Source organism: Gouania willdenowi, chromosome 21 (assembly GCF_900634775.1).
Source record: "Gouania willdenowi chromosome 21, fGouWil2.1, whole genome shotgun sequence".
In the NCBI taxonomy this organism is placed as follows: Eukaryota; Metazoa; Chordata; class Actinopteri; order Blenniiformes; family Gobiesocidae; genus Gouania; species Gouania willdenowi.
The window spans coordinates 9,994,773-10,016,886 of NC_041064.1; the positions used below are offsets into that span (position 1 = coordinate 9,994,773).

Sequence of the window (22,114 nt, forward strand, 5' to 3'; positions counted from 1 at the left end):
AAATATTATTCTTTTTCAAATTAAAACACAACTCACAATCTTAAACTGTATTCTGTACTTTGACTTTTTCAAATATAAATTTAGTTCCAATAAAATACAGTTTAAAGAAAAAGGAAGAAAAATAAATAGATAAAATACAGTATTAAAAAAATGTCTGAGCTAGCACTTATTATTACTTTGTGCACTAATCCTGGCCACTATGTATTTGTTACATAGTATAACAAACATGATCAAAAACGATTTATAGAGGAAAAATAAATAAATTGTGACCCCAAAATGGGGTCACAATCCAAAAAAGGTTGGGAACCACTGATTTAATGGTCATCAGACCAACTTTCATCAAAAGCAAAGTCTGGAACTTTGACATATATTTTTTTTAATTTTTTTTGGTTTAAACTTCAGTTGTGTGGGATGCTTTTATTTTGAAGAGTACTGTAACTCCAAATATGCATTACCCTTCCAAAAAAAGCAATGCGACATACTCCATCAGGGAGGTGCTGCAACTACTGGATGGGTTCTATCGCCTTCAGACACACGTCTCCACCCTAACGCTAATCAAACATTTACCTGAGCCTGACGCGGTCATTTAACAAAAACAAATTAAAAAAAAAACATTTCCCTCTGTTTGCACGGATGAGACTCAAATGCAGAAGTTTCGCGACATGCACCGAGAGCAACTTCTTTTATTTTTGTATGCTGCCAAGCAATGAATACACACAGCATAATATGTCAAGATCATTGCCAACTGAGAAGCGTTTTGTACTTCTGTAGAGTTTACAGCTCCTAGCTTAGCTCACCAACATGTAGGTTATAGGTAAAAACCAACTCACAATCAGTCATTCATCACGTCACTGATTCAAAAGAGACTCAAACGTCTTATAATGTTAACTATGTGTGTGTGTGTGTGTGTGTGTGCGCGTGTGTTTTGAAAGTTGTTTGAGAAACATAGATAAATCTATAGGCAGCCATTAATGGATGATACTACCGCCACCTTACCAGGAAGTGATCAGGCGTCGAGTCTATTTTCCACTGGTTTGTATTATGGCTCCAGGCGTTATTGTGCAAATTGTTGTGTATAAGTGTAATTTTTGCCAAGCTGTGATGATGACAGATGCATATTCTATAAAGACATTCATATCTGTATGTGAGTTTACCGTGTGCATGCTGCCCCCCCCCCCCCATGTGTTATTGTGTGAACTGAACACCCATGAGTTACGACAGTGATACTTGGGGCACATTTGAGGCAGTTGAAACATGTATTTATTTATTTATTTTTTCTCTTTTTTTTAAGATACTGTTTTGTTATTGTCAGGAAAAGGCAGGAGGTGACCGATTATTACGTTTTGTGTCATTTCTCACTGGGTTTTTCAATCAACGTTGCCTCAAAAATGTTTGCTGGGTATCGTGGTCCAATATGAAAGTCAAATTACACGGAGACTGGTCACATCTAGATACAGTTCAACCCACCAGACTCAGGTGAATAGGTCTACAGTGTATTTACAAAAAAAGGATGAGCATGTATCAGATATGAGAACAACCTCTGCATATTTGGATCTTTTACTCACCTTCACATTTTGTTTGTGAGTCGTACACATAAAGTCTCACCTGAGTCTGGTTGTTATTTCATCTGTACGGCTCAGTCTCCTGTGATGAGCTATTAGTTTAAACAAAAAAGCCTTTTCTTCCTGTACCTATCTGACCAATATTAAAGATTACATAGAATCTAATCCTCTGTGCTTCTTTTTTGTCATTAAAAAATAATTACTGTTAGTATATGGATGTAACAACGACCCAAAATGCAAAAATACTTCAATTGTTTTATTTATTTATATATATATATATATATATATATATATATATATATATATATATATATATATATATACGTATATTAAGAAAATTAATAAACTGCAAATTGTGTAATAACTGGTCATAAATGTACCAAAAGTGCTGAGCCCGAAATGTAACTAAAATATGTATTAAAAACCCAAAATGTTACAACTGGTCAATAATGCTCAAAACGTAACATTTTTGGTACATTATTACATTATGGGGCAGGAAAAATATTATAGTGTACTAATTTTACAATATACATACATAATACATATTATATTCATAATATATCAGCAATGATAAATTAATAATATAATAATAAATAACAAGATGCTGAGCCCAAAACATAACTTTTTGTTACATTTTCGGTAAGTTATTACATTATGGGGCAGGCAAAATATTATAATGTACTAATTTTATACATTAATATTAATATATATTATATTAATAATATAACAACAATGATAAATGAATAATATAATAATAAAAAACAAGATGCTTCTCTGAGGGACACACACATATATTTTACGGATACTCATTTGTGTATCATACTACACGCTACTTTAATCCATAAATCATTGACTCACTCTATAAAGTAATAAAATTATTATACTATTAGGGCAATATTTTGCCTGTCCCATAATGTAATAATGAACCCAAAATGTAACAAGTTGTTACATTTGTTACATTACAAATTGTTGTTACATTTTGGGCAAAAAGTTGTTGCGTTTTGAGCTCAGCAACTTGTTACATTATTGACCAGTTGTAACATGTTTGGTTTAATAAATTTATCAGCATTTTCGTTACATTATTAACCAGTTATTACATTTTGGGTTTTATTAGATTTTTTTTTTTCATATAACAAATCGGGTTGTTGTTACAAATCTGGCTCTAATAATTACCCATAGTTTGGAATATTTGAGGAAATTGTTAAATATGGATTTACAATAGCGTTAATAATTGTTTCTATCACTTTGATAATTATTCAGCTGTTTTTAAGGAAAGAAAAAGACATTTCTCAGATGTTCTATTGCTTTCCTTATCCCTACTGTGCAGCAGAGGGCGCTGTGTTCAATGACAAAGTCTATAGTGGGAAAAAAGGATTGTCTGCCCCATTAGGAAGAAAGAGGAGGTTTTTTTGCTGAGTGTTGCTGTCCATGGTGCTGAAACCACACAGCTGTGCCCACCCTGTAACCACAGGAGCTCATACTGTAGCTACTCAGGCTCATCACTCTTATGGTTTTATTCATATTCCAATATGTTGCACGTACGTGTGAGCCTGAAAGCCTCATGACTAACAAAGACAGTAAAAAAACAAACAAAAACAAAAAAAAAAACGGATTTTTACAAACAAGAACTTTTTATATTTCAAATACATATTTCATCGACAGCTGACATTTACATTATCTTTTTTTTTAAAAAATAGATCTTTAAATAGTCTCTCCAACAGAAGCGCAATATACAAATATTCGACAAAGACAGTCGTGTAAAAAAACAGAACATTGCTAACAGCACGACGGGTTTGGCTTTGGCGACATGAGAGCTAAACATAATAACATTTTAATTTGGTTTATAATAAGGTTAAGTGTTGTTTTACAGCCGTGCAAAGAAAGTCGTTCTGTCTTGGAGTAAAAAAAAAAACATTGTATCAAATGTGATGCATAGCAGTTAAATAATACAGTAGTTGAATACAGCCTGAGAGTCATGTATACTTTACCTATAATGCTAACTTGCATTTAATGACATGCGAATGGACAAAAAAAAAACAATGATGTTAAATAAAACACTTGATTATGTAAAAATAACTCCATAAATAATAAGTTTTGCTGAAATTCATCAGGGGTGGGTGTTTTTAACCTTGTTAAGCACTTTCAGCTGCATTTTTATTTTATTTATTCATTTTTTTTTGTATGAAAAGCGCTTTATAAATAAAACAAAGTGTTAATAATAAAGTATTGCTTGATCAGTAGGAAACCTAATGCCACAAACAGAGCAGTTTTTTTTTTTTTCTTTTTAAATAGTATGCATGTTTGTTTTCTAGTATACAGTGTTGGCTCTAAACACTTTACTGCACCAATGTTTCTGAAGGTTTTTATCTTCATTTCCCTTGTAAAAACTCACTGCACTATAAATACTTATATACATAAACTCCATATATTCTTAATGTCTGTCATTTTTTTTTTTATTTCAACATTTTTCATTGTGTCTGAACTGGTCTTTATTATTCCTACGAGGATAAATTACTAAACAAGGAGTGATGCATCCTTTAATATATTTATGGATACTGATGTATGTTGTCTGATAATACATTATAAAAACAAAAATCAGTGTCTCATATAAAAATTAAAAATAAACAATTGTGTAATCATTTGCCCCACTTCCTAAATATAGGATGCAACTTCCTGTGTAATAAATACGTAAAATAAAATGAAAGAAATAATTGGCCTACGTCATGGGGGTGTCAAACTCATTTTAGTTCAGGGGCCAAATACGAACCAGTTTGATCTCAAGTGGGCCACAGGTTAAAGGTGGGGGGGAAAAAAATAAAACTTTTAACATCATTGTTCCCTCGTTTTTAATATCAGTTCAATTCACTTAAAAAATATATTGATTTTGTTACCATTTTTTGAGTAAATTAGAGGAATTTTGTGGAATTGTAAGATTTGTGTAAAAAAATTGAGAATTCTTTCCAAGATTTTCAATTAAAAAGACGACATTAATGTGATATAAACACAGGAAAAATACAAGCCCCTAAAAACATTGTGGAGTTTAATTAAATTGGTGAATTTGAGATATCTACAACTGGGTTATTTGATCATTTTTAACATAATTCATTTTTACTTTCTCATGCGGGCTGAAAAGGATGCCTTAAAGGACCGGATTTGGCCCCCCGGGCCTTGAGTTTGACACATGTGGCCTAAGTGCTACACACACAGAACAAAAAACTTCTCCCTTTAGCCTTTCACAATAAGAGCCCATAAAAGAGCATATACCCACACTTGAATGTATTCTGTTTGTGTGTATAACATAAAGATGACTTAACATTTGTATTTCCTAAATTATCTTAGATAGAATTTTCCACTATTTAATTGCTACCTTATATCACACAGGAAGTTTTTCCCACATTATTTATCCTTCGACTCTGCATGCGAAAGAAAAAAAAAAAGTTTGTTCAGATGCAAAATAAAAAATATATATATTTACACTACAAAATCAGTTGTTGGAGTAGTCCTTGGCTTCTTTTCTTCTGAATGCAAAGGCTATTGTGCTTTGTTGATCCTGTAACCAAATCTCTAAACCCAGTTTCTTTGGTTCGGATGTGCAGTATATTATTGTTCAACGCCCCACGGGTGGAAGGCTCCTGCATCCAGTAGCGTTTTCCCCAGCCTCTGTAGAAGCCGAGGGTACCAGTGCAGCCCGTCATCTGGCACTTCCAAAGGTCCCAGTACACTGTAGAACAGCCTCAGTGGGGCCAGAAACCAGTGAGACAAAAGGTGACTGTCCACTGCAGCATAACAGGACGCTAGCACGCTGTTCACCACTATGGACCCGTGCTGGGTGAGTGGGGCGTACAGCCCAGTGGCGATCCGCTGCTCTACAGAAGTCACCATAGAGAGTCTTGCATGAGACCCCACCGTCCCAGATGAGGTCAGAATGCATTCTCCTGGCTGGACCTCACTGGCAAAAACTGTCCTGAGAGCAGCCGCCCAGTAAGGCCATGTGGATAAAAAGCCTGGCTCCTGAACTGGTCCACCAATGCAGTCTGTGGCAAAGATCAAGTGAGCAGCCGTGAGTGTGATATTAGCTCCTCCGTTAGTTTTGATGACGTAAAAGATTTTTGAGACATTGGGCTGGTGGTCCAAAAATGTTACAACGGGGCTGAAGAGGAGAGGACCGCTGCCGTCTGATGATGAGGAAGATAAGACCCGGTCACCAGGGAGGAGGTCGCGCATCGGCTTAGTCGAGCCGCCTTCAAGGAGAACCTGAGCTTCACCAGGGAAACAACCTCCAGTTTTGGCTGCCACAGAATGTTCTGGAAGGGAGAGAAGGAGCAACAATATGATGGAATTATCATGTATTCAGTGACACTTTGACTTATCCTTCTACAGCAGGGGTGTCTAACTCTTTTTAGTTCAGGGGCCAAATACCGACCAGTTTAACCTCAATTGGGCCACAGATTATAGACAGTAAATCAAGCAATTTTATCATTCTCGTGAATCCACGTATAATAATATTTAAAGCAGTGGTACCCAACTTTTTTTGGTTCCTGACCCCATTTTTGATATATCACAAATAGTTGACTCTTCCGCACCACTTCCATCTTCCCACCCTGACTCCCTCTTCCCTGTTCCCTTCCCCCTCACCTAAGTGTAACACTGCCTTCTCTTTTTATATTCTCCCTCTAATAAAATGTTTTTTATCCTTCCTTAGGGAGGGCTGGTGATGGTCACAAATAATGCAATGAAATAAATTAATTAATTCAATTGCGATAATAAAACATGCATTGCTGTCGCCAAAACATTGCACTACATATTTAGTGTTGACCTTTGATAGCATGTGCAGACAAGGTACAAAAAAAAAAATTTCTGGTGACAACAAAACATTTTCGGCGCTTATAAACCCTTTCCACCACTTTTCCCACCTAATGTTACATATGTTGACCCATTATTGTAACATTGTAACATACTTTTAACCTCTTTTCACCATATTTAATGCTTATTTTTGAAAATCTAACCACGTTCATGATTTGTCTTGCCAGTTATTTGCCAGTTTAAACTAAATGTTCCAAAATTAACACTGAATCCTTTTTACCACTTTTTCACCACTCTAAAATGCAACTTTTAACCAATTTCTGTGGTTTTTAAAATCCCATTTCACCACCTATTCCACCATTTTTGGTCACTTTTAACCCATTTTATTTTATTTAAAACAAGGATTTACATCTTTAATATGACTATATACTATGGCCCAAAAAATAATTTCCTAATAACTTCCTGAATAACAGTGGATATTATTCAGATAAATTCAGATAGGTACAATGGGGGTCCCTGGTCTTTGGCACCTTTATTTTGTGGGTCGCGGCCTGAAAAGGTTGAGAACCACTATTGTACAGTATGAATCATTGGTAATGAAAGAAGAACGAGAGTAAAAAACATTAAAAAGACATTAGAAGATGAAATTACTCTTCAGGGTTGAGCAATATTCTAGGTCACGGAGTGATCATTGACAGTGGCTCAGTAGAAAAAAAAAAGGTTACCGCTGTGGATCATAGAGAGTCATTAGCAAGTGTATATTATTTCAAGCCTTGGATTTAAAGCTTTGTTTCTTTAAACTGGTTATCCATCAGTCTATTCATTCATTTATTTATCTATCTATTTATTCATTCATTTGGTTTCCCTAGCTACCTACTTGGTTTAATGTGTTTTTAGCTCTACTGGAGCATGATACAATCCATTCCTCACATTGTTTAACTACACTAAGGCTACCGCTCTGACGACGGTGACCACGTTTGGTCTGTGCATTTACGTTACTTTGAGGTTAAATCCTCACAGCACCCAGAAACAGTGTCAAAAGTACTGAAAAAATGTGGACGTGATCTTGCTGGAGCATATCTGACTTGGTTGGCCCTTTAAGATGCAGTGAGATGAGGTGGCAAGAAGGAGTAGTCAGCGAGAGCTAATGGATAACTAGCTGATTGTATCACCACAGTCTGAGCACGGCCTGGGGTCAGAGAGACAGGAAAGTACACAGACAACTTAGACTTGGTTCTTTATATTATTGTTTGGATTACACCAGAGTTTTGGGTTTCAAACTGGATCAGATGTCCACTCTCGATTGCTTGAAAGCTGGGCTAGAATAGAAGAAAATAGAATTTGCTAACTGATTGAAACGGAAAAGATTTCAGCCGTAATGTGCTTGAATGTTTATGTGGGAGGGTTGTCTTAAGTAAGACTTAAGGCAGCCAAATATTTGTCCAAGGTGTGTGTGTGTCTGACCTGAATGTGATAAGGCTTTGATAAGAGATCTAAGAGAAACCCACCAAAAAGGACAAGCAATGGCAAAAACAAAGAGAGAGTTAATCATCTCTACAGTCTACTAGCCTCAGCAAGACTGCTCCAGCACAGTTTGGCATCAAATGACTGGCGGTACCAGACATGAGTAAATGGATTTTTAAAATGTCTCAAAAGAGAGCGCAGCTGAAGGTGGAATGCTGTCAACCATTGTTTGCATAAAGGCAGCTCTGACAAAGCACGCCTGTGGAATGTAAGTTAATATTAACCATAAAAAACTAGCAAATATGCTTTAGGTTTATCACAGAATTTCCAAAAAAGTGGAGCAAGGTGTCGAGTTTGAAACCCCAAATGGAGGTGAATGTGTATAATCTTAGTATCACTGAGATATTTTTGACTCATTTTGCCCCAATCAGGATTTAAGTAGCGATTGTAAATAGTAGTTTAATATAGGTTATTATTAAAATGTTATGGTTTCATTTATTCAGACAAACAATTTTCAGGGAATTCCCTTTGATCTCCTGACATGTTTCGACTGACAACTGCCAGTATTCTTCAGAAGCGTCTGCTGCTCGCTTTGATGTTTCCTTAGCTTCCGCGTAATAATTGTTCCAGCAATAATTCCATTAATTCTGAAGACGACTGGCAGCTGACAGTCAAAACATGTCAGAAGATCAAAGTCAATTTCCTGAAATGCTGGACTTATTACGCGGAAGTCAAGTAAACATCAAAGCAGTCAGCGGACGCCTCTGAAAAAGACTGGAAGTTGACAGTCGCAACATGTCAGGAGATCAAAGTAAATTTTCTGAAATGCTGGAATTATCACGCGGAAGTCACGGAAACAACAAAGCAATCAACAGACGCCTCTGAAGAAACATGTCAGGAGATCAAAGTAAATTTCCTGGAAAAACAATTGTCAGAAATGAAACCTTAACACATTATTGAAAAAAAGAAGACAAACTTGCTGGAATTATATAGTTTATTAGCCCACCACAGAGCCTATTTACATATTAAGTGAGACTAAAGCACAGAGCACAGGTGCACTTTTTGCTTTGATTGGCTCCCAATAGGCCACACAGAAAAACACCGTCAAAGACCATTAGTGACTCACCAACAATAGGCCCATATAAACCTCATTAGTGACAATCACAGCTGTCTACAAATCACAATTCAGGCTCGAGCAGACCACACACACACACACAGACACACACTTCTGGGTCTTACATTCATCTCTTACCTGATTTGACGCTACAGTGAATGTGTGCTTTGGACTCGTAGTAAACCCAGTCAAAACCAGCTTCGACGGCCAAACGAGCCAACATTGCGTACTTATTTCTGTCCCTGAACAGAGGAAAAACAGGCCAGAAATTTAGGCACTGGATGCATAAACTTTATTTATTATTCCAGGAGGCGCTACAATAGAACAGGATAGGAGTGACAAAAAAAAAAGAGCGAAGGTATCATCAATAACAATTCAAATAAATCCATGCTGCGTGTGTCCAAGCACGTTTAACACCTAAAGTCCAGATTGTTTGGAGAGTACGAGTGGAACATGTGCCATGCTTTATCAATCCCTGCACGATCACCACTTTAAATTTATTTTTTTGATTTTGTGGCCAATTTATATGTAATTTGTAGAGATTTTGTTGAACAATTTGAGGGAAATTGCAGGATCTTTTAAGAATTTAGAGTTATTTTAAAAATTTCAGGTTAAAAGTGACTGCTATCATGTAATATAACCATGAGGAAAATGTGAATTTAATTTAATTTGTGTATTAATTTGGAGACATCGAGCTGAGATATTTTTCAACTGAAATAGTTGGTAATTTACACAATGATTCTTGGTTTCTCTGACTTTTTTGCTTTTCGCTTTTTTTGGTGCGAGCGTGCTCTTATTGTGAAAGGCGAGAAGCTAAAATGGGTGTTTAATACGATACGATAGATGATAATGGATTCACGATAACCAACTGATATTTTTATATTTTATTTACTTTTTTTTTTTTTAACTTCAGCCAACGCAGTAGAGTAAAACGATAGTAGAGATTTTTTGCAAACTTCAGGTTAAAAAAAAAACTCCAAAACAAAAAAATAAATAAAAAAATTACAACAACCAGGCAGGCACTTCTATTTGTCTTTAACTCTGGACACACTTACATATGGGCTTGACATTTTCAACTCGATACAATATCTTGTCTCGTGATATATCGTGCCAGCTTGACTATTTAACTCAATGAAATCTGTTTATCAGCCAAGAATTAGCAGCCATACCTGTCTGATGTGGTAATATCGACAGCTCGTCCCTCGTAGTGCAGCGAGTCCTCTGAGTGATGACCATCCTCATCCCAGCCCTCAGTCACCCTCAGCTTCACATCAGGCCACATGTTCATCACCGAGATGGCAAGAGAATTTAGCTTGTCCTTACAACGCTAAGAAAGGTATACATAGAGAGAGAGAGAGAAAAGGTATGTAAATTAATTAATTCATATATTATCCATTATGGATACATATACATGAATAAGATTACATTGCAGACAATGTCAAGGAGGTAAAATTTAAAATTAAATTTAAAAATTAAAAAAGAGGCTTAAACAGGAGCAAATGGGTGACAAAAAAAATTACAATCTGCCCAATTATAAAACTGAAAAAAACTTAAAGGGTAAAATTATTCACAAACATGCTTAAAATGTACAAAAAAAAATGGTAGAAAATGACATTTTTAATCAAAGAACATAAGGTTTTGACTGTGTTTGTATTTAATGTAATGTTAAGTATCAAAAATAGGCTGACCGTGGAAATAATTCTATGTAAATCGTTTAAACTTAACTATCTAAACTAAAGCTATAAAACAATTAATGGTGAATAACCAGTTGGTCCATTTGTCTTGTAAGATGACTTTGCTTGGTTTCAAAATGATTAAATTAGGATAAATGTGAAGTATGTTTATTCAGATCCCTATTAGTTGAAGCATAAGCTATAAGCTATTCTTCCTGGGGTCTACAGATTACATAATGACAATACAATTTATACAATGAAAATAATAATCACATAACCCCCCCAAAAAACAGACATATCAACAACTCAAACTAAATCAGTAACAACAGACATAAATGCTCCAAAGTATTAGTAGAATTTGTGTTTGGCACTAAAGTTTCTTAATAAATATTATTTCTTTATTAATTTTTTTCTTTTAAGTATAAAGATCATGTTGTTTAATGTCATTTGGTAATGTATTCCACTGATGCATGTGACTTTTGTTTGAATATATTCTGTTAACAGTGACTTAAAAGAAAAAAAAAAGAAAAAAGAGATCCAATATTGGTGACATTGTAACTACAGAAAATTAAGATATTTTTTTATTTAATTGATAAAGCAAAAACTAACAAAACCTGTGTTTGCATTTCAAAGTAATGTTAAGGATCAAAAAGACGGTGGAAATATTCCTAAAGGTCATATAAACTAAAGCTATAAACCAAATAATGGTGAATAACATTTGTCTGTTTCAAAACGACCACTAGGATAAATGTAAAGATACCCACATTTGAATGTGACTTTTGTTCAAACACTATTCTGTTAAAAGTGACTTTAAAAAATAAATAAATAAAAGAAAATAAAAAGAGGTCTAATATTGGTGACATCATACAGAATGTTAAGACTTTTTTGTTTAATTGAAAAATCAAAACCTCTAGCCAGTCTGTGCCCTAAGCAAACACAAACAAAACAAAAAACACTAACTTTTAACATTTATTCAGTGTGTAAAATGAGTGATCAGAGCAAAGCAACAGTTTTCAGTCAGTATCAGGTGATGAAATCCTGAGGTGAAAATGAGGCCAAATCATTCAAATCAATGAGGTTTGAGTCCAACCAGACTATTGGAATTCCCTTTGCTTTCATTCTCTCTCTTTGATCGCTGCAGTGCTCAGTCAGGATCTTTATGACTTAGAAATACTTTTATTCCCTTGGGGTGACCGGATGTGGACCAGCTTCACCCACCTACCTGGGTCATGAGTCGGTCAGCGCCCGTGTCCTCTTCATCTTTGAAGATGATGTCTGTGTTGTAGTTGGGGGTGAGCTCCTTAAAGCGCTCCGAGTTGCGGGTGATCTTCCCCTCGGGCCTCCCGCTGGCCCCCAGCGTCTTCTCCGCCACGTTGGGGCTGAACTGCTTGTACGCCAGCGGGACCAGCTTTTTGGGGAGCCGCCTCCTGCCGTACCCCCTCCCCGGCCCGCAGCCCTCCGATGCAGGCAGGTGGAGGTAGAGGAGGAGGACCAAGGTGGTGGTGAGGAGGAAGGAGACCTGCATCGCCCCGGGGCGGAAGGAGGACTCTCCCTTAGGGGGGAGAGAGTTGTCTTTACTGCGCCCTCGGTGGTTCAATCCCCGGCTTCATCGTCCGCGACAGCTGCGACGACTCGTCCGAAGGATGTGGACCAGTGAAGACACCGGGCACCATCAGGATATCAACAAGTGTGAAGCTTTCCCCCCTAAAGCCTGGAGCTCACAGCGCCTCACAGCACCAGCAGTAAGTGAACAGGCTGTAAAGGCCGAGCATTTAAACAAACAGGTTCAAAGTCGATTCACTGGCTGAGAGAGAGAGAGAGAGAGAGTTAAAGAGAGAGTGCGGTTCTCCACGTCCAAGTTGCAGCCAGTGTTGTGGTTGGTTTGTGTCCTCCTCTCCTCTGATGGAGCTGTCACACAGTCAGCCACCGGCGGTGCCGTAGATCCAGGCTGGTCCCGCTCCTCATGCGGAGCTACAGCTTTCAGTTTGAATTGGAGGGATCTAAGTGATCCACAATGATGTGTTGCCACTTCAGACCGCACCCTGCTGCCAGTCCTGCCCTCCTCTCCTCTCTCTCCCTGTGCTGTGCTGTGCTCTGCTCTGCCACCCAGGCCACCCCACCACCGCCCCTCCCTGCCGGGCACAGGGCACATGCACAGACACAGTCCTGACTAACTAACTTAGTCACTCCAATTCTCTTTTGACCTCCTTTTGCAAACTTTCTTTAATGGGTTTTTTGGTAAGTTGATTAAAAGATTGCTTAGCCCAGTGCTTTTCAACCGTGAACCCATGTGGGGTTATGGGCTGAGATTTGTGCCACTGGTATTGAATTTAAAAGTAACAACTTCTTCTTGGCAGTGGCTATCCGTACGGGTGCCGTATCAATATACCGACATTCTATCCGTACGCCCCTTTTTGGCCAGTTTAGGTCACATGACAGGTCAGTCATTGGCCAGTTTAGGTTGCGTGACTAAAACTAAACCTTACCGTAAACCTAACCCTAACCCCTAAAAATTGTTGCAATATTGGGTTATAACCTAACCCTAACCTAAACCCAACCCTAATCCTAACCCTAGATGCTACGTACTTGTACTTCGGTAACCGTACCAATAGCACCGGAGGTTGTCCTTACGGCAAACGTACAAATAGACACAAACTTTATTTAATGGGTTATTTGCTAGGTTGATTTAAAGATTGCTTAGCCCAGTGCTTTTCAACCGTAGGGACGTGAACCCATGTGGGGTTATGGGCTGAGATTTGTGCCACTGGTATTGAATTTGAAAGTGACAACTTGAAATTGAATTTACTGTTTTGAAACTGAATTTGAAACTTCAAAATGGTCATTTTTCCTGTTGAAAAATGATTTATCTTTGTACATTACAAAAACATATATATATTTCTGCTTCTCACAATCAGATTCACCGCACGCAATTCAACTTTACTACATGGAGACACACTTCTGGTCGAGGAGGTTGAGCAGTCAATCACTGATTAATGGAACTCCTTTATGTGAGAGCGTAATATTCCAATAAAAAAAGATCCAAAGTTTGGAAAGTCTACATTTTTTTTTGACGTATACCTAACTTTAAAATCAATATCATAATCCAACAGTAATCCAACATTGGAGTACAACCAAAATCCATTGTCTATTTAACTTAAAAGGTTGACCTCAAGTTTACGTACAAAATCCAATGTCCAAGGTTTAGGGCTGACGTCCAGCCAACGTACAGGTTTAACGTAAAACCAATTTTCAAATCTTATGTTTATTTGTTTGTGTTTTAGCAAAAGTACATCAAAAGTATTCAACAGATTGATAGACCTTACACCATGGAAGATTCCAGTAAATTTTGGTGCGGATCCCAATTAATTTACTGATTCTGGATTAGTTTGAAAGATGAACAAAATCCCAATCTTATTGGTGACATTTCCAAAATTCACATCTCGGTTTGTAATTGACTGATCTTTATGAATTTTTTACTAAGTTATGTCGGGTTGGTTTCTGAATTACCCCACCAAGTTTCATCCCGATCAGGTACAGGTTGTGCTTTAAATCACAAGTTTTCGAATAATACATACCGGTACATACACATTTGGAACTACTATATTGTTATTAATGCGATTAGAAATTTCTTACAATCCTTTATAGTGTGAATGGTCAGAAAGTTTCGGTTTCCAACTGAAAACTTTTAGCTGTGAGGCACCATTCAAGCGACATTTCTTTCACCACACCAACAACTGTAAATATTAAGCTTCCAGTTATCACTTCTGACGGATAAATAAAAACACATGTCTAGTCTTTAGTCCCCCTGATGTCTTTCTGTGCCCCCGTATGACTGACAAACATCACCAGGGAAGGAGAGGCTTCCAAACCCAGCCCCTAAATGCGTTCTTTAAAAATATTTGCTAAAAGAAATCTCTGTTTTTCTTTTGAATGAATAAAAACTGTATGAGCGTGAGTGGAATCCCACAATTTAGGTTTTTATTATTTGTCAGCGTAAACATCATAGAGTATTTGAGGCATGGCAGTGCTGCAAGTCTCAGAATCTAACAAGAAAGGCAAAGAGTGATAGTTCCACAGTGCAAACATCTATCTATAGCTGTGTTTACTCTCAGCTTAAATAGAGACTTTACCAACACTTGTGTTGATTCATTACCCACTTCCATGTAATTGAGAAAAAGCAAGAAAATTTGTCAAGTTTATGGAGACATCAGGAGATTTAACAAACTGTATTCAGCCTTTGTGAGGTCGCTGACCCCCTGCAGTAAAACAACTCAAAGCTGCACCATTAGATCATATTTGCAGACGACTGTGTCCTTTGACATGGTACAACTTGGCTAAAAAGTTAGATATCTCAATAAAATTTGCTCATGAAGTAAAAAGGTTCTGTTGTGGTAGGAGATTATGTGTCTACCCTAATGTTTTCTTAAAGTACAAGTTGTTTTAGTCACCAAGATACTAGACAACATGAATTGAATGTGACAATAACTTCAGAATTGGCAAACTTATTAAAGGATAAGTCTTAATCCAGTTTGAAGTTTCAGATCTCACAAAGAGCATCTAGATCACACGTTAAATTTGGGGTCTGGGTGCCAAATCCGGCACTTCTGAGCAAAGAATTCGGCTCGCAGGAGAAAGTAAATATGACAGAGAAAAGAAATTATTGTGCTTATATTACATGATGGCAGTCATTTTTAATGTTAAACTGTTAAAAAGAACCTAAAAATTCTAACAAAACCTTGAAATTTTCCTCAAATTATTACATACCATTTTCCTTCATTAGATATAAAATAAAGACACTGTTGGGACTGATATCTGTCACTTATTGCTTGGATATTGTTGGTTTCTTATATATTTTGTATTTTATGTATACGTAGATGTGCAAACTAGGCACAATTAGGTTGAAATTGTTGTTGTTGTTTTCCCACAATAAATATGTGGCCCTCTTGAGATCAAACTGCTCCGTCTTCGGCCCCTGAACTGAAATGAGTTTGACCTCTGATCTAGAACGGAACGGGATAACAAGAAAATAAAGTAATAAACTTTAACAAAATCAAAGTATTGTAAAAATTTGCAACCCAGAAGGCTAATGTTGGATACATAGGGTGAATGTTTATGTTGGGTTTTTATTAGCCATGCGCTAATGTACAAGCAGATCCTGGGTTCAAGCTTAGGTCCTTTCTGTGTGGAGATTGCATGTTCTCACCCTCATCCTTATGTGTGTGTCTGTTTTTTTTTTTTTTTTTTTTTTTTTTTTTTTTAATCTTCCATCGCACAGAAAACTTGTGTTAGTCCAATTGGAGGTACTTGATTGCCCGAGTGAATGAGAGGGTGAGTAGTTGCCCCTTGTGATGGACTGACACCCCCCGTTGTCTAGACATAAAAGATCAGAAGATAAAGAAATATTTTATCATTTATCATTTAAAGTAAAAGTACATACACTTTATGCCCAAGTAAACCTGATCTGACCATTTATTTGCACAGTATTTGGAGTTTTTAATTGTATTTTCCTCATTTGGCTCATCATGGTAACAAGGTTTTATGTGCTGTTGAATCTCAGCTAACATGTATCTCCCCCTCTCCCCTAAAGCATCTGTTTTCCGGTAACTATCAAAATTCTTTGGGTGTGCATGCTTGCGTGCGTGCGTGTGTGTGTATCTCATCTCTTCTTTTGAAGATCATAAATACAGGCGTGGCTATAGTTAGACCACTGCCTATTCAGTGTGGCTGTCGACAATGCCTCAGAAGTGGTCGCATTCTCCCATCCATCCGTCCGTCTATCCATCCCTCCCGCCATCAATCTATCTTTAAGTTCCTCTTGGCCTTCAAAAAAGTACCCCAGTGCCTTTTAAAGCTGACAACAATCTGATCAGATCAAACCAAAAGTCGATTGCGACACACACAACCTCAAAATCTTCTTTCTTTTGTTTCCATTCATCAACCTGTCAGTTTTTGCGTCATCCTTCCTCAACACTACAACAATTGTTTGCATACTGTAAGTATGCATGCACATATGGATCACAAAAATACACATTCAGACACACAGTATATGTAATAACCCTCCTATTATCCTTGGAGTCAAATTGACCCCATTTAATGTTTATCATTAAAAAAATAATAGTTGATTTTTTTGCTTCATATTTCGTGACTTTTCCTAATTTGATTGATACGATTGAATATTTATACAATTATCATGATGATATTTTTTAATGTGCTGAACACACGCATTGGTGTTCCTCTGGGGTCACTTTGACCCCTAATTGTTGTAGCTGTGTAACACTCGTTTATCTGTGTGTAACCCATCCCCACAATCTGCACGCTCTCTTTCTCTCTTGAAAATGCCCTCGAGGCAAAGGTTTACTGTCAATGCGGTTTTGAAACAGCTCTTTCACAGTGAAAGTGATGTAGAGGAGAATGTGTCTGAGACAGACGATTGTGTTGAGGAGGACCCTGATTTTGAGGCATTATCATCTGAGGATATTGAAAATGTTGAACCTTCAGCAGACACAATCCATTCCAAAAATTAAAAGATAATAAGGTCCCTTTCCCCACTTCAACAGCAGGGTAGACCTAACGAATGTGCACCCCAAATTAGAAACGATTACACTAAAACTCTAAAAAGGAAAGTTTGACCTGATGGTGGCACTGCAGGAAAGGTCATATGAAAACAAAAAATGAAAAAAAAGGGGGGGGGGGGGGGGGGGGGGGGAGAAAAAAAGGAAAAGGAAAAGAGAGAGAGAAAGAAAAAAGAAAGGTCATATCATCACCACAACCAATAAAGTTCATACTCTTGTGGTCATTCATGTTGTCAGTATATTTGAGAAGATTTGGATGAAAACCATTCAAGGTTATTTCATTCTAATTTAAAATTTTGGCCTGATGGTGGCGCTAGAGAACAGGTCAATGTTTCATTATCAAGGGGTTATTTATGTATTTGTTGAATACATAAATTGAAAAAGTGCCTGTCACAAAAACTTGGTCAGCAATTTTCTGAAAACCACTTTTTTTGAGGCAAATATCCCTGGGGTCAGATTGACCCCAATGGCAAAATGTGTTATAATAAATATATAAATGTGTAGTAATATTTGAGGATAATAGGAGGGTTAAGCGACAATGTGTGCGTGCTTTCATAAACTCACTCTCTCAAACACACATGCTCAATGATGCATGTTCTCACAGACCAGGCCATGGCAGCTGACAAACCCAACAAGCACCAGGCCCTTTGCTCATTGATGTTTGTTAAAGTTATTAATTTTCTCTTGTGAAATAAGAGGCTTCGATGGCAGGACACAAGGAGATGAGTGCCAGCTTGAAAAAACCTTCATTTCTTTTATCTTCTGACACTGAGGTTCTGCGTCCACAGCCTTTCTACATGGGCATCAGGGTAACCAACGCGTACCCAGGGCCCTAACCAACAAAGGGTCGAGCAGTTCATACTCAAATTGATACAGATAAAGAAAAAAATGGAGATAAATAGATGTAGATGGAAACGATGTGAGAAATAATTAGAGGAACACAGAAATAATGAGAGACAAATGTCCAAAAAAAGGAAGGGTAAATATTGGTCAATGTGGACATGGGGGAAATACAGGGAGAATTATGTGAATGTGGAAGTTGAAAAAAAAAGAAAAGGAAATTGGGTTGAATGAGTACGACAACAAACTGTCTGGCACATTAGCTAGTAAACAAGTGACTTTGGGTTGTTTTTCAGTCTGTGGAAGCTCGCGTGTTTGTGGCTTGTGGTGGATTGCTGTAATGGGGGTTAAAGTACGTTATGCTCAAGGTAACAACAGCTGGTGGCTAAAACCACCATTCCTTTTCCTTTTTCTCCTCCTCCCGCTGCTCCTTGAAACTTTCAAACATCCACCCTCGGCCCACAGTAAACACCTAACTTTGTCTTTATGCACGAGGCTAAGACCCAAACGGGCCTGTCTTACCTATTTTAGCCGTGATCTTGCTAAACGGCTCTTTTCACAACCTCTTTTCTTTTTTTGGCAGGAAGGGTTTTTCTGGTCAGCACAAGCAATTTAAGAGCTACGTTAAAGCTAACATGGCAAGCAACAAAAACCACTTTGGCCTGATTTGTCCATCAATGGTAGAGAGTAGCAACAGTACGTATTCCACTGAATGCCACGGGCCTCATTTATAACCATAAGTGATGGGAATTCCGGCTCCTTTTAGAGAGCCTGTTCTTTCGGCTCCCAAAGGGCTCTTTAGATTTTTTTGTTGCTTAAAATAATTTACAATTGTTTATCTATTTAGATGTGACAGTGTGTATTAATGAACATTATATACAATGTATACATGTAAATATGCCAGCGTTAGCAATTATGCTAATTTTCATCCATTAAAAGTGCAAACATGATTAAACAATACATATCTACATGTACAGGCATTGGATTATTACCCACAATAAAGTAAATTTTTGCCCAAAATGAATTACTAATGTAAAACGAACATGCAATGTTTTTTTTTTTTAATTATTATTATTTACAGGTCTTTATGTATATTTAATAAATATCCTTTTATTCACTCTACATCTACATGTGTCAGACCTTCAGAGCATCTGATTGGGCCCGCAGGATAAAGTAAAAATGACAGAAAACATGAACTGTTGTAAATTACCAAATATTTCAGTTGTAAATTGTTTTTGAAAGAATCCAAAATTTTACCAAAATCCTGCACTTTTTCCTCAAATTATTTCTCACAATCTCCCCAAAATAAAAAAAATGGTCAAAAAAATAACAAATAAAAAATAAATCAAAGGACATTTAAGTATCTGTCACTTATTGCCAAGATATTGTTGATGCCTACTTCATTCTTTATGTCTAATTAATAATTGGAAGTGCAAACTTCGGCACAAATGTTTGTTTTCCCACCTAATACCTGTGATCGAACTGGTCCTTATTTGGCCCTTGAATTAAAAGGAGTTTGACACCCCTGCTCTGCATAGTGCTAAATAAATATACTAATCTATTTACAATTGCATTTTTAACTATTTAAAACTTTTTTTAACTAAACAATTTTAAAGTGGAACAACACGGAATAGGAAAATAGGTTATTGATAAACAGCAGTTTATCACCCTTTGAACATTTTGACGACGTGGCAAAATATGTATACGTACATTTAATGTCTTCAAATATTAAAGTTATAGATCATTAATACCCAAGCCTGCTGTGATATAAATGTTTTTTTTTTAGTTATAGCTTTTTCTTCACCTCTGCCACATTTTGATTTTGATGCCACTGCATCATGTGACCATCAAATTAATCATATACATTCCTCTATCATTCACCAGCACCCATACTTGGTTCTGGAATTCCCTTCCTTTCCCTTGTCTTTTCTGCCACGATGAGCATACAATGCCACTGGTCTGCAGGGTAATAAAAATTTAAATAAATATATATATTCACAAGGTCCCTTGCAATGACCATTTGTTGTAGAATGTGGGTGCATCGAGGGCGATATATGAAGTGAATTCACTTGTGCAAACCTCAGGTTGGATTGTATTTATAACAAGTTTGGAAGAACTACAGCCGGGCACGTGGAACGTCTCCGCGCCAAATAGCACGTACCGTGTTTCCCAGAATTCAGTCAAATGACTCGGTTCCACTGAGTAAAAAAAGGTCTCAGAGAGGCTCTTGACATCTGCTCATAGAATGTCCATGTCAAATTACAGCCCGATTCAATGACCATTAATGGAGGAGTTGTTATTTGAAAAATGGGGTCCCCTGGTGCCCCAGTGGCACATACTGAGTAATAGGCCCCATTCATATATTGGTATGTATCAATGATTGGGTACCACCAACTGTCACAATATTTGACTCACAAATAAATGAGAAAATGACTTAAATGGAAATTGCTGAAAAAGGGGGGTGGGCCCCTAATCAATATGTGTTCCCATAAATTTGGACATTACCAGAAATGGGGCTCCAAACGTCTCATCATATTCATACATAGAGTATTCATACCAAACTGCATTCCAATCTAACGAGAACGGAGGAGTAGCCCCTGGCGCCCCCGTGACACGTACAGGGTAATGGGTCCTATTTATATATTGGTATGTGCCAATGATTCAGTACCACCAATCGTCGTAGTATTTGACTCGCAAATAAATGAGAAATCAACTTTCCTTTTTTTTCTTTTAGGGCACTTTGGCGCACCCCTGGTCCCCAAATCGAAATGCCGGCTTTGAGCGTCGATGCGTACACATCCATAGATTATACCAAATTTCAGCCCGATCCCTTCACGAAACAGAGGAGTAGTGATTTTAACTAGTGTACACAACAACAACAAGAACAAGAAGAAGAACAAAGTGAGTGGCATTTTGAGTTTGGTGGCCCGGCCTAAAAATACTTGCAGGTGTGCATACTCACGTTTGAAAAAATTCGGAATATTTCTTTTCTGATTTTCGGTGAATGTATTGCTTTTTAAATGAGGCTCCAAGGTCAGTGCAGCATGTTTGTCTGGGTGCAGGCTGAAGGGAAATAAAGGCAGCATTATATAAAAGTCAAGAACAGGCTAAATGTGTCTTGGAGTTAGCGAGCTATGCTAGCCACCACATGGCTAAAGCAAACAAAGCTGCCCATGGGACTGAACTAGCTTACCCTGTGACATTGGAAGGCATGCATGATAGGAAGTTATACACACGTTAAAACGTGTTTTCTCTTACAATAATTCATGAATCACAGCTACAGTATGTGCAAAAGTTCAGTTAGAAAAATGTATGATTAATTTACAAAGTATTTTGCGCTATGATGTTCAATTTCCAAATAGTAGGGAAGCCAAATGCCACATCCCACATTTCCCACATCTTTTCCTGTAAAAGGATGGAGGTGTTTATATAATGTAGTGTTTACTTAGGCACAAATATTATGGAGAATTGATTCCCTTTTACAATCGGAGCTGGTTGTTGACACACCTTTCAATTGGCAAAAGCGAAATCTATTTTTTTTGCGTTCAACTGCCAGTCGCTATTCTTCTTCTCACTCTTTTGCTTTTGGATGATTTTGTTTCTTTATTGCAAGAGGACGGATTCACCAAAAATAAGGCTTGAGGTCTGGGTGGGGATCATGCAATGAAAACTCTCTGAAAGAAAAAGAAATGATGACGAGGCCTTTGAAGCAGGTGTATTAAGTGTCCTAATAACACGTCTCGTACATTAGTAATGCCAACAATAATGCGCACTCTTCCCTATGTCAAATGAGGCTATTTTTCTCCTACTTCTCTCCCCCTCTCCCCCCCCCCCCCCCCCCCCTCCTCTCTCTCCCTCCTCCTGACTATGTGCCACAACTGTGGGCTCTGTGGTGATGTTACTCTGCTCAGAATGGATTCACCAGCTCAAAAACGTCCTTATTATATTTATATTTTACTACGCCACTAAAAAACCGTGCCAGCTGCTCTGGAGAACTTTGGCCAGAAAAAAAAAAAGAAGGAGAAAAAGCAGAAAGGAGGAGGGCCATTGAAAGAAAGAGGAAGGGAAAAATGAGATGGAAAAAAA

General features: G+C 37.4%; 1 protein-coding gene across 1 annotated transcript; it reads right to left on the reverse strand.

The window, feature by feature from the left end:
• Positions 1 to 4,418: 4,418 nt before the first annotated feature.
• Positions 4,419 to 12,688, reverse strand: LOC114454656 (indian hedgehog B protein-like). Its single transcript, XM_028435273.1, has 4 exons — positions 11,839 to 12,688; positions 10,113 to 10,270; positions 9,082 to 9,185; positions 4,419 to 5,866 (listed from the first exon to the last, which is right to left on the reverse strand). The coding sequence occupies exons 1-4, from the start codon at positions 12,139 to 12,141 to the stop codon at positions 5,163 to 5,165; spliced, it is 1,269 nt and encodes a 422-aa protein (XP_028291074.1). The 5' UTR covers positions 12,142 to 12,688; the 3' UTR covers positions 4,419 to 5,162.
• Between the last annotated feature and the right edge of the window lie 9,426 nt (positions 12,689 to 22,114).